The following is a 13739-nucleotide window of genomic DNA, read 5'->3' on the forward strand; positions in this document are numbered from 1 at the left end:
TCAATGGATTATAGACAGCCTATCTTGAGTGGATTACCATCAGCATTATTGAAAACGGATGCAAAGTATTAAGTTGGGCGTGACTTAGGCTGTTAGTCTACATTAGTCATCCAGGTTGTCTCTACTTTGATAAAGATGCTGAGAATTCACCAGACAGCTCACGTCACCTACCTTTTCTTAGGCATCTTACCTGAGGATTGGCTGAACAGCTTTATGAAAATGTTTCTCTCTCTCCCATCTAAGTAAGAGGGAAACTACCCCTCTCAGAGGAAAAACTTAGCTTTCATAAGACTATTATGTCAGGTGAAATGAACTTAATAGTAACTTCTCATGAAATGTAGGCTCACTCATTCATTCATTAATTCACAGGACTGGCTGCTTCTTATTAGGCAAAGAAAAGAACCTCAACTCAAACCAAAATAAAGAGATAAAAATCATACAAGAGCTCAGACTAAACCCGGGGAGCCTTCCAGTTCCCCAATCCTGTACCATTAGTGTTCTCTTTCTTCTTTGTTACTACTTTTAAGCTCTCAAGTTATCCTTTTTTTTATATACTGCTCACCTGCAATTTTTTCACCAGCTGGTTGCACTTCTTTATTGTTGCCACTGTCTTCATCTTCCTGGATATCAGCTACTTCTTCTTCTTCCTCCTCCTCTTCTTCCATGTCACTGTCCAAGTACCCAATGAGAAGTTCTGTGTCTGTTTCAATATCTTCAACAGCCAGATAGAAAATATTTTCCCCTTCCTGTTGCAAATGGTAAGTAGAAGCAATGAATAATTACATCAGAATTAGTGAAATCTAGAGACAAGTATGGGACCCTGAACTAATATTAGCCCTCAACTATGGAAGGGCTGGCTCCATTCCTCAGGGAGCTCCTAGTGAGGCTGCATGGATAAAGTGCCCTTATACTTTGATATTTTCGAAATATGCCCCTGCCTCACCTGTGAGGCTTTTCCAATTTGCACTGTAGCCTAGACCAAGGTGAAGGTGGTGTTAAAGTACTCTCCTGCCACACTCTGCCTGACAAGAACTTCAGAGTTTAAAAATGAAACATTCAAGTACTAGAAAAAATAACAAAATTTAAATAACCAATACAGCTTTAGCTCTGTCCCCTGTGGGCTGCATGAATTATAATCCAGCTTTCAGCAGCATGTTTACATAGTGTTATTTTCTCTCTCTAAGATTCCCAGCCTTCTTCATGAACAGGCTTTCAACCATGGCCGGTTATCTTCACTATCAAGTTAGCAGGCACATCTCTAAAATACACTTTAAACCACTACATCAAAACATCGTGCTGGTTTAAAATCAGTGTAGATACACAGATCCACAGAAGGACAAAGATCCAGCCCAGATTCTGCATGAGAAGACAAACTACATAATAATAAGCTCCAAAACCTTCTCCACAATGAATACACAAGCTTCCAAATAGATACATAAGCTAACAACTTCGGTCTTTGACAGTGTTTCTCTAAAGTTACCAAGGCTGGCTGCAGCAGGGAGCTATTGCAAAACCAGCTGTCTCCTAAACTGATATACAGAGCTGCTTTTTTTTGCCATGTGAGAACCAACTGCTTTAGGTACTACCCAAAGCACCAAAGGAGACTCATTTTTACGCAATTAAGACTTCCAAGTTCTATCATAAATCTTAAAGCGTATGTGATCAACATCCAGAAAAGCTAACTGAAGCTTCTTTAGACTACATCTAGCCATATATTTTGTAACAAGTTTCATAGCACAAGGACAAGATAATTATTTTTAATTTTTGTAATATACTAAGATTAATTTAAACTGTCAAGAGGGATGTAGTATTCCTCGAGCTTTAGAAGGTCTGTTGTATATTACGCAAGATATTGTCACACAAGAGTGAAACCTATTTAATTCAATAGACTTGATACAGCTGCAGCTTTCAAGGATGCACCACTTTTCTGTCCTTATCTCAACAGCAGCATTTGAAAACAAAACAAACTATGCATTTTTTTTCAATATCTATTCTGTAGTCCAGATATCCATCAGCATGCCACCCTAACTTTTGCATACATCTAGAAATTGCTCGTTTTCATATGCCTCTGTCAAGTTGCAGAGACCTTTAATTTATTACAGTCTAAATTCAAATCATGTACTGAAACTCTTGACATGAAGAAAAGTAAAAGGTCTTTCTACACTCAGCCTCCACTCAGACAGGATAAAACCACTGGGTGAAACCTCCAACATATCACTGTTTACGACAACCTTATTCTAAAAGCAAGACAACCTTATAAATGGAAGCACATACCTATTACTGGCTTCCCCCCCCCCGCAAAAAAAAAAAAAGAGAAAGAAAAAGCCATGTATCCCAGGCAAAAATGAAGTATCAAACTTACTCATTAAAGAATCAAATAGCACACCTTTCAATTAGATCATACATGACACATCTTACACCATACAGTATATCTGGGAGAACAGGAAGCAGAACTAATTATTCAGGTTAACCTAGACTAAGTGCATGAATCCCATCAACCAAGTTCTTATGAATACTGCTGCATCCTCACCATCCTCACTTTCCTCATGTGCATCTGGGGCTTATTTTATAGCTCTTTGTTTCTAAAAACGTCCTGGTTCTTTCCCATTTGTGTGCTTTTGGTTAGTAAAAAGATTAATGGAAGAAGTACTAAGGACTGTCAATGCTTGAGTTATCTTGGTTGCATTTGCATTGAAAAGAAATTAGCTTCAGTGCCAACCAAAACTAAAACACAGCTCAAACTCATTCTTCCTCCAAGGCTAATTTGTTTGGATTTTCCAGCCAAGCAAATGCTAATAGTCAGGTATTCGGAGCACTAATTAATCCACATATACCCACACTGTAGTAGCTCCTCAGGCAGCATTTTCAGTGAAACCAATGGAAGTTCTCCAGAACCACGAAGGTATTTAAGTCTCCGCCTCCACCAGCAGCATCTGCATGAAGCATATTTATCTACATGCATGCAGACATAGGCACAGTGAATGTAGTAAGAAATCTTTCAGATAATTTTAATAATCCTCCCATTTACTACGAACACATCTGCAGTTGTTCCACCTGCCCATCTGCTTAGGCCATGCTGGTTGTTTTGTTAACAATGTTCATCTGCAGCAGGCCACAACAGTCCTGGCGAGAAAACTCCAAGTGCTGGTCATGGTGGCATCACAACCTCCTTTCACTCTATTCCTGGTTTATTATTCCCCTTTGCTTCTCCCACCCCCTGCCTTGACCATCATCTTTTAGGCTATGGGCCACACTGACCTGCCTGGCAAACACAGTTTTCTTGTTGCAACAGCTCTTGCTGTCCCATTTTTGCTCCACTACAGGCACCTATCGCATTCAAATTCTTGGCTTTTCCATCCAGTTACACACCTTCACATGTGCTTTGTAAGAGGGGAGGCTGACAGGGAAGGTGGGCCAAGAAGCACTGACAGCCCATGACACTTTCATCCAAGAGCGTTAGTCAGATACATGTCATCACTCCCGAAAGCTGAAAACACAGGAGGAGGAAGCAGATAGCGTTACCTGAGGGAGTGTAGGCCTTTTCCATCCTCCAGAGCTTTACCAGATGGCTCCAACCCAGTCCTCCTAATCCTTACCAAGTTTCCCCCTGTGCCCACAGCCACTCCTCTTAAAGCGCTACCTGGCTTCCCTCTACACCCGATTTCCTGGTAGCAAGCCAGCTCTTCAGCTTACCTGTTCTGCCAGTTCTCCTTTGCTACCTCTCCAAACAAGCACACTCCCCTTCCTGATCTTTGCCTACACCTCCAGGGTGTCATGTTTGCCAGAGTAAAGCCAACCTTGGCAAGGCATATGAGGGCAGAAACCCCAGTCCAGGAAACGTGCGGAGGTGATTTCTTGGGGGCTGTGGCAGGAGAAGACAAAGCCACAAGCTCAGGCACAAGGAAGGTCAAAAAGGGCATGCGATGCCAGGAAAGACACAATCAGAGTAACGATGCCTTCCCAAGAGGGAAAGTAGATCAGGTACCCCTAGGGGAGAACGGGTGAAGCAAGGCAGCTGTCCAGAGGTGCTGCTGGGGACCAACAGTCCCTTGCCCCTCTCAAGCAAGGAAGGGGAAATGGATGACACAGAGACTGGGGGAAGCTTTTCTTCTTTTCACACTAGTTCATACACTGGAAAATGCCTGACTGTTAAGGCACATATTCCTGTCCCACTCAGCATGTTTGTGGCTCTCGTCAGCCAAGAATCAGATAGATCCCAGAGAGACTACTCTTAAAAATAAACAAACCAAAAAACAACACAAAAAAGCCCTCCACCTATAGCTCACGTGTGTAATGGAGACATTCAGCCCAGGGACCAAGACTATATCTAATCCGAGGTATACCACCTGAACCACACACAAAAGAGACACAGAAGCCTCAGCTCTATCTACTGGTCTATTCCTGTTGTGCTGTATTGCATGTTAAGGTAGACAACCTTTGAGACATGAATATGAGGTTAAACAGAGCACAATGTTAATCTAGTACAGCAATTCCTACATTTCCCCTGCATTCTTACACCATACCGCAGTTTTCAGTGATAGCTCCCGGGGAAGGTTAGAATATTTTTCCAGCTGAATATTTTGTATTATGATAGACTTTTTTCTTCTTTATTCTTTGGTTACAGTTATTACCATGCATTAAATTAGAAGCCATTGCTTTTAGTTTCCCATCTGCAGAAAAACATGCTTTACTACACTAATGATAATACATACCCAAATCTTGCAGTTAAACTCCTCAGGAATTTGAATGGTGTGTACAATAGCAATACAAATGAGAGCTGGAAGGTTCCCCCCCCCCCCCCCCCCCCCCCCCCCGCCAAAAGGGATTCCTCCCACCCTTCACTGTACGTTTCAATTCAGTACACATTTTCCAATCTTTCAGCTTAAAAATAAAATATTCTTGTTTCTCTGTGAGGACAACAAAAAACTAATTAGTTTAAAAAACTAATTCCGGCAACATCAAAATTCTGGTGGCTTTACAGAGAAGCACTGAAATTTTTGATTATTCATCTCGCTGAAAGCTTTTGTTGTGAAAAGTAAAACACTTTTTTCCCCTGCCTTGGGAAGGTTGATGTCAGCAGTATTTTAATGGCATGTGCTCTGTACGTGCCCAATATGGCACCCCTTCCAGTACTGGTAGATATTAATGAACCTATAGGATCCTGAACTGAGACACTGTGACTTACTCTTGGAATTCTCCTTTAGAGGCTCTGTGGAATCTACAAAAAATCAATTACAAAAAAATAATCCATTTGTTTAGATTTGAGCGATACGTTTACATCCTTCTTTTTATGGAGGAAATCTACAGTTTCGCAACTTTAGGTATACCTTCTCTCAGAATCACAGAATGCAGGCACCTCTGCAGGCCATCTCATCTAACCCCCCTGCTCAAGCGGGGTCACCTAGAGCAGGCTGGCCAGGACCATATCTATATGGCTTTTGAATATCTCTAAGGAGGGAGACTCCACAACCTCTGTGGGGAACATGTGCCAGTGCTCAGTCACCCTCATAGTAAATAAAAGTATTTCTTGATGTTCAGAGGGAACCTCCTGAATTTCAGTTTGCGACCATTGCCTCTGGTCCTGGCACTGGGCACCAAAAACCCCAGATCCCTTTCTGCAAAACTATTTTCCAGCTGCTTGGCCTCACCCCTCCCCAGGTGCAGGACTTTGCACTTCCCTCTGAGGAGCTGCATGAGGTTCCTGTCAGACCATTTCTCCCCATTTCTTGTTGAGGTCCCTCTGGATGGCAGCACAGCCCTCTGGTGCATCAGCCACTCCCAGTTTTGTGTCATCAGCAACCTCGCTGAGGGTACACCCTGCCCCATCATCCAGAACATTTCTCTTTTGATATATGATCTCTTCAACTATTCCACAACATCTTTGTGCAAATCGAACTAGAGAATACTGCTTTCAGCATGCATCTGTTGCAGAGAATGTTAACCACTCCAGCAGTAATACCAATTCTCATTCCATTCTTTATTTCCAGAGCACCACGGGAGTGACCCTGCATTTTTAATGCTTATTGAGAAAGCTGAATTTTTAATTTCTTTCCCTGTTTCAACTAAAAAGAGGAGGAAGCCAAAGCCATAGGCATTAGCTTCCACTTTGGATCTAAATCCCATTTTGCCCCAAAGTTTGCAGATGTTCGGAGTCAGTGTTCCACTCCAAAACTATCTTTAACGAAAGTGGCATTTCACTGTTTTAAGAAATGCTAGCTTAGTAAAACTTAAAACCATGTAAAACATATACAGAAGTTCACATAAGTGACTTTCACTGCCACAAGTAACCACTGAGCTCAGCAACTGAACAGGCTTTCAACAGAAGTGAACCATCCTGTATAGCACCATACGCTGTAAGAGATGCCAAACACACTGTTAACTTGTAAAGTCCACACAACACCTCCAGGAGCTGTTCTGCATGTTTTTGACTGAGCAACTTAGATTTAAAACCTTCCAAATGCAATGTGAAGACTTCCATTGATATCAAATGTAATAAAATCACTCCCCACAGCGAACAGAAACATTTGAAGCTACAAATGGAAGTAGCAGGACCAGAGTAATTAGCAAGCATGAGGAGGATCTAATCACCAGGCTGCTTTGGATTACCAATAACTCAGCCTCTTAAAGGCCTTGGCTTTTTTGGAAAACAGTAAAGACCTTTTTGACTTGGCAGATAACATGAGCACACATCTTCCTGCACATACTCGAACATGTTCATCTTCCTTATCACTGTCTTTCTTACTATTGCCTACGTTCCCCGACACGCCCTGCAGTTCCATGCTCTGAAGTAACAAGAGCTTGATTCCTGCAGGGATTTCTTTCACGTGCCTCTCTCCCACCCTGCTCCCCATCTAAAATAATACAAGTAGATGACAACAACTACATTTACTTTAAAAGTGACTATTTAACATATAATGCTAAAACACTTATTTTTTCCTTCCCAGACATTTAAGAAAAAATTGTAATGCTCATAACAAATGCCATATTCCAAATTTTTAACTCATAACACTGTATCTCAGCAAGAAAAAGCACTTAGTAATAGCAAAACTTGGGAAGAGAGGCCCTTAGAAATCCATGGAGAGATAAGAATGGTACATCTTTTTGAACCTTGATATCACCACTCTATGCACCAGCTCAGCATTAAGAGAGCCTAAAATCAGAAATTAGTTACATTTAATTTAAAAAAAAATTCTGTAACCTCAGTGCTGAAAAGGGTCTAAATGATTTTCACACTCACAGCTGATTGGTATTGCTGAGGTTCCTATTGCAAAAATCAAAAATGTAATAGGTATAGTTCAAGGAATCTCATGGAGAAAAGCACTTATTTCACTCTTCAGAAACTTCTAATTTTGAATTCTTCAATAACAGAACAGCACTAGTATGTATTCAACAGCAGATAAATGCATATGAACCTGGAATTAAAAATTCTCCTTTTTCCTACAAAAAATTCAAGAATCGAGCAGATTTCTAGTCCTCCCCTCTGAGCATGCAGGAAGTCAACAACTATGCTCATGTTACTTCTTATGTTGCATAACAAATTAATCTTTCCTTTGTAGCATTCAAACCACCAGTAAGTTTCAGGTAGTCCTGAAAACTGTCCTGTAATATGTAAATTTATTAAGCAGCCTAACACAGTTTGCTATTGCTTTCCTTGTGTCTTCTCCTCTCACTCTTGCTTTTTAGATCAGTTTTACTACACTTCTTATAGCGCTCTCACATACTAATCTTCCTCTGAAGACATTTACTGTTACTGCAGAGGGGTTTTTTTACCTCGAGATAAAACAGACATCACTGAATTATGCCACACTAACAAACACACATTTGTGAAATATAACTTTAAACCACTCGACCACCTCACAGTAAATATCCTCCTTCACATTAGTTTTTGCTATTCATTATTCTAACTCACTGTTTTCTAAGCTACAGCAGACCGTCTCAGTGTCTGCTTGCTAATGAAAAAATATTTGAATTTAAAGCTCTAACTGGCTGCAATTCTGTTTATAAAACAGTTCCGATGTTTACAACAGGATCTGTTTTGCATAGTAATCTCCAGCAGAGAGTGTTTAATAAAATTACAACTGATAAACAGATAAACTTACCCATTCTGGATAAAGGAATATTGAAAATATAATACTCTACCAGTCTAAAAACTGAAAAAACAACACTGTGGTATTTTTGACAGCAGCCATTTCCTTTTGATTATGAGAATCACAATGCATTTTTGCTACATATCAGAAGTCATATTTATAAGTAAATAGCTAGGAATAGCCCAGGGCAAAAGAGATTACAATTCACACAGTTTCTGTTAATGAAAAAGTTGTAATTCTAAAGCTACTTTAAATATAGTAGAGGATTAACTCATTTAATTACTACTTGAAATAAGTTAGAGAAGCCTCCAGCAATTCAGCTGTGCAAAATGCTCAGAAAATCAATTGGTAAATACGCATGTACCCACCAATCTTTCCGTCCTTCTCTAGCAGCCACACAGTGGTATTACTCACCACACAGCTGTTAAAACTACTTCCTGTGCCTCCCCAGTCAAAGACAACCCAGACCCCACAGCAGCCCCCCCCTCCCCGGGGGAGCGGAGGCAGAACTCAGTGCCCAGGACATTCCCCACAATACTAGCAAGAGCTCCCACCAGAACCAGGGTTTTAGAAAATAGCATTACAGGGAGAAGAAAAAAAATAAACAACAAAACAAAACACAAACCCACACCACACCACCCCCAAAAAAAAGAAAATATATCCAAACCAAAAAAAAAAAAAAAAAAATCCACCAAACTCCCTTAAAAAAAATCCCATGCCCTCTAAGTTGCTTTTTCACCACAGGAAGCGTTTTGCACAGAGTCTAAACTTGATCATTGGGTACAATTAAGCTATGATGCACTAATCATATTTTACAGTCAACCCAGGATGTGGTTTACTTTATTTGTATACAGGGACATAAGCATTCACTTCATCTTCTTTTAAACTGAATACCGAGCACTAGGCAGCAAACAGTAAACTGATTATCAATCACTTTATTTGGGATATGAGAGTATAATATTTACCACTACACTAGGGTGACGCCATCAGGGTTGGAAATGTTCTCAGAGTAGACCAAAAAGCTCCTGTTGGAGTATTTGGAGACTGTAAAGAAAACTAGTGGGAAAGATAATTAGTGGAGCCTTAAATCTGCTTAACATTAAAGGCAAAGATTGTGGAATTAAAATACTGAAGGATTTGTGGGCTGTGTTGTTGGGGTTTTTTTCCCTAAAGGAATAGCAGAGCTTTGGGATTTGCCTCTCCACCTACTAAAGTGAGATCAAACCCTGCAAAGAAATACGTGCATATTCAGCTTTTTTCAACACAACTAGTACCTATTCATGCTATATGCAATTAAATACTTATGCATATATACATATCTACACAGCTTCAAGGTCACTCACACAGAAGACACAAGTTACTTTGGCAGCTGATTACTGATGGTACTAAAAAACCTATGAGATAATTTAGTTAATTTTTGTTTGTTTTTGTAAGTTTGCCTTCCCCATACTTTTCATCATTTTGTACATGCTGATTATGTTTATTCTATTTTTCCATATGTTTTTCTGTGGAAACTTTTATAGGACTAACATTCTTGTCACTCTTTTTTTTCTTTTTAAACCATCCTTTAACTCCAGTATGATCCTTTAAAAAGGCATGCAAAAGGCACTAAAGCACACTCTAAGCAAGGCATAACATTATGCAATACAGCATAACAGTTTCTTTCCATTTCTTTAGTTAAATAATCATTCTCATTATCAAAAAAACCACTGGATATTTCACTAAAACTGCTATTCAGAAGTTCAGGTCATTTTACTGAGTTTTATTTAAAACCCAATAATGAACATTAATTGTTTGCACTGCTCCCTCTTGTGAACCTTACTTTGCATTTTCTAACATTGACTGTAATTTGCTATCACGCTGCCTATGCACTGATGACATGCTAATCACTGACTAATGCCTAGGACCTCTCATGTGTGAGGACCTTTCATATTTGGTCTTATAAAAAGGACAACAAATCTTTTGATAGATTTGGTATAACTGAGAGACAAAGACAGAAGGAAAACATACAGAAATAATTGCATAGGCAGTGATCATACTAAATTAACCACTGACTTGTCATAGACATCAGGAAAAGCATAAAAAAGCAGTCATTCAGTCAGTGCTGACAAAAGTTTTTGCTGAATGGATGAATAGTGAACACTCTTTCTTATCTGTTACTCAAAATTCAATTGTAGTCTGGATGTTAAGACCTAAAGAGGTCTGAACCAAACACAACAACCTGGAGTACAGACACAGAGGAAAAGCAGATGATGAAGCTGCCCACAGTGACCTAAAACAGGAACAGCAACAAGGTCCAAGGAAACACTATCAGCAGCAAAACTGCAGTCATGTTCAGCCAGCAATACGTGACAGAATGTCACAGACTGACATTCAGTAAAACTAGAGCTTTAGAAAGTAGGAGGCGCAAATCAAGTGAAGGCTGGCAGATAACCAGTTAGGTTTCCCAACTCGGTACACTGCTAATAGTAGCATTCAACTACTGTGATAATGGAATAAAAAGCCAGGCGTAGCAGGAGATGCAACAGCAGAATGGAAATCACAGGAAAGCTCACAACTGGAACAGAAGAGGGAGGCTGATACCAGATCTGCAGGGGAACTAGCAGCAGCAATCTCACTGGCCAGTGCTTGTTTAAGATCCAAATAAGCAAACGGTCCCTCTGGTGAGTAGGAGATTCAAGGAGTTGGGACAGTCATCAACACAGAAATTGCAATTACTAGTGCTGAGCGCCACTGAGTATGAAGAGAGGGGAAGTGGCAGGGCGGAGAACAGCAGTAGTGCATCTTTCACAGAACTACATGCTAGGGCTTTACTAGTATTCGTTTTCTACTCAGTAGTTTTAAAATAATTTTCTTCCCTGTTTTATTTCATCAAAAATGAACTTTGTTTTCTTGGCAAGGAACAACAAAATTTTTTCATTTAGCCTCAAAATGAACTATGTTTTTAAATTCTTTTGTCAAGGATGTGCAGGCAAATCCTAGAAAAAAGTCATCTCATAATGAAAAAGCAGAATAATAATTTTAAGAAATGCTGATAAACAATTCTCCTTTTCCTAATTTTTTGCAAATTTGGATTACATCTGCAAATAGCTTGGGTTAGCCTGAAACAACATATTGGAAAGTATACATTTTGAGCAAAAAATTCAACACAGCTATGTAATCCTTACTTATGTGGGATTGGAAATTATTTTACTGTAAAACTGAACTGTTGAAAAAAAAAATATGCAGATAGTTCATTTCTTTCATAATCTCCAAAAGGACAATAGCTGTAACCAGAAAAATATCACTGTCTTTGTTGCATTCTGCAAAGTCACAGAATGCTTCCAAAAAGGAGAGATTAAACAGACTAAGCCTTTTCAGCTTGAGAAAAGAGCTGTCAAATAAGAGGGAAAGGATATAATAGGGTTCTATAAAATCAAGGATGGCATAGAAAAATGAACATAAAGTAACTATTCACTGTTACACAAGGACTAGGGAATCAAGTGAAATTAAGAAGTTTCTAGAAGAAAAACAGAAGCATGTTTCAACATAATGTGTAATTAAAACAGTGGAACTCATTACCACAATACCGCAAATGACAAATATAAAAATGTAAAAATAAGCTGGATAAATTCAGATCCACGGCCAAGACTAGAAAAAGAAAATGATCTCTTCATATTAACTTATCCTCAAGCACTGCCTAATCATCCTATCAGATAATTAGATCCTTCAGTTCTCTGGTTTCTACTGTAATATTTTAAGCACCATGCTTGCCTTCAAACTTGTCACACCTTTATATTAAATTTTAAACTATAAAGCAAATGCATGATTCTGCTTTCCACACACCTAATCCCATACCTGAGTTCAGCATGAAACACAACTAGGCCCCTAAATCATTAGTCCTGATTCAGCCAGGTATATAGTTAGCTAGTTATCTTTTTCATTTCCACAATGGCAAGAAAACAACTACATTCAGGCAAAAGCTTAACTTGACTGAATAAGGCTATAGAGAGGAAATTAAACTGTTGTTACAGTAGTGAGTTAACGACTTTGGAATTTTTTTTTTTTTAATGTAAACCTTTCACTTCACTTTAAGCCAGGAGAAATAGTTCATTTAAGTGATTCAGTGCAATTCCATCATGGTGGATTAATATAAACCTTTCAAAGAATATCAGATTCTAACTAAGGACCCCTCTGGTCTTTCATCCTATCAGTCTTGTTTATGGTATTATATTTAAGCACAAGAGTTCAGTTCTAAAAAGAAAGGTAGGAAAAGGAAAACAGTTTGCTACTTTTCTAAGATCCTGCAATTTTATTGCAAGAGATAAAGACCAAACAGGAGATCAAATTAGTAAATCAATAACAGGAAGCAAATGGTAGGAATCCACCAAATCTACCTGGATGGCTGCCAGGTTCTTCTGTTCCTGTGATGGAGCCTCATGGACAAAACGCAACCAATTAGAATGGCGTGGATTGCTTGCATCCAAGATATAAAGGACCTCACCTTTATTCCCACGAACCTGAAACATTAAAAAAATAAAAATCAAGCAAAATTAAAATGGTTTACCAAACACACACAAACATGTAAAACACTAAGGCACACTTGTGCTCAGCACAGGAATCTTGCATTCAACGGGTGCTCACAGCTGTGGTGCACATTCACCTTTTTCTATAAGCATATTTATTCACCTCAGAACAAGGGAACAACTCAAATCCAGCAACTGGTGTCAGTTTCCTTTATTGAGCTCCCACTCTCTTTTCTTAGCCTTTCCTTTAGTAAACAAGTATTATGACTGACTCCTAGGTCTCCCTAATCTGACAGTATAGTCACTGGTGCTCATGTTCTTTCCTCTCTCTTTGTTCCTTCAAGTCCTCTTTTTATTTTTGGTCTTGCCAGAAACCTATACAACCTGAGAGGTCCTTTGCCACTCCAACCTTATCATCCCTTTTCCAGTTTTCCTTTCTGAGTTCTTCTCCTTCACGTGTTCCAATGCCAGCATTTTGCTCGTACAGCCTACCTAATTCTTCTTATACATTCCTGTCTTTTGTCATTCAGCCTGTCTCTCATCACTTTCTCCAAATTAAGGTTGTAGGCTCTCCTCCCTGTAATTCCTTTTCCTTTCCTCACAACTCACTATTATTGTCCTACTTTCCTTCTCCAACACACTGTCCAAGAGTGGACCATTTTCTTCTGTAACCTATACATGTCCTCTAACTCACTCACTTTGCAGCGTTTCTCTTCTGCTGACACTACAGACAAGGTGAACAGTAACTTTCTTCTGGACAAATGAGATAGGACATTATCTAATCTTGTGCTATTCCAACCACCATTTGGTTCCAACACCACTGAGTTCAGGCTCTTTTTCGTGAGATTCTATATTCCTGCAATTACCCATGTCCATTCAGTGATCTTTGCCTCGATAGCTCTCCACCCTTCACTTTCTTTTTTCATACTCGATACTAGACTCACTTGCCCTTCACTCATTATGTTCTTCCAGATCCTATTCACCCTCTACAGCCAATTCCTAAATCCATCTATTTCCGTCTACTTTCACATTTCCAGAAGCATCTCAACCTTAACTGGCAACCACTACAAACAGCATATGCCCACATCTGAATTCAACTTTTCCACTAGCTTTGCCGCTTCCCTCTTCCGTAATCTTACCAGTTGCT

At 39.4% G+C, this 13739-nt stretch overlaps 1 protein-coding gene across 2 annotated transcripts in view; it reads right to left on the reverse strand.

Annotated features, from left to right (window-relative positions):
* The window catches only part of PRDM5 (PR/SET domain 5), an 87366-nt gene that overhangs the window by 58250 nt on the left and 15377 nt on the right, over window positions 1–13739 (reverse strand). For both annotated transcript variants that reach the window (XM_059826952.1, XM_059826951.1), the window contains exons 3-4: window positions 12464–12586; window positions 563–746 (exon numbers count right to left, since the gene is read on the reverse strand). In XM_059826952.1, coding sequence (XP_059682935.1) covers window positions 563–746; window positions 12464–12586 — 307 coding nt within the window. The remainder of the gene's footprint in view (window positions 1–562; window positions 747–12463; window positions 12587–13739) is intronic.

The sequence above is a fragment of the Gavia stellata genome, chromosome 19 (genome assembly GCF_030936135.1).
Source record: "Gavia stellata isolate bGavSte3 chromosome 19, bGavSte3.hap2, whole genome shotgun sequence".
Lineage (NCBI taxonomy): Eukaryota > Metazoa > Chordata > Aves > Gaviiformes > Gaviidae > Gavia > Gavia stellata.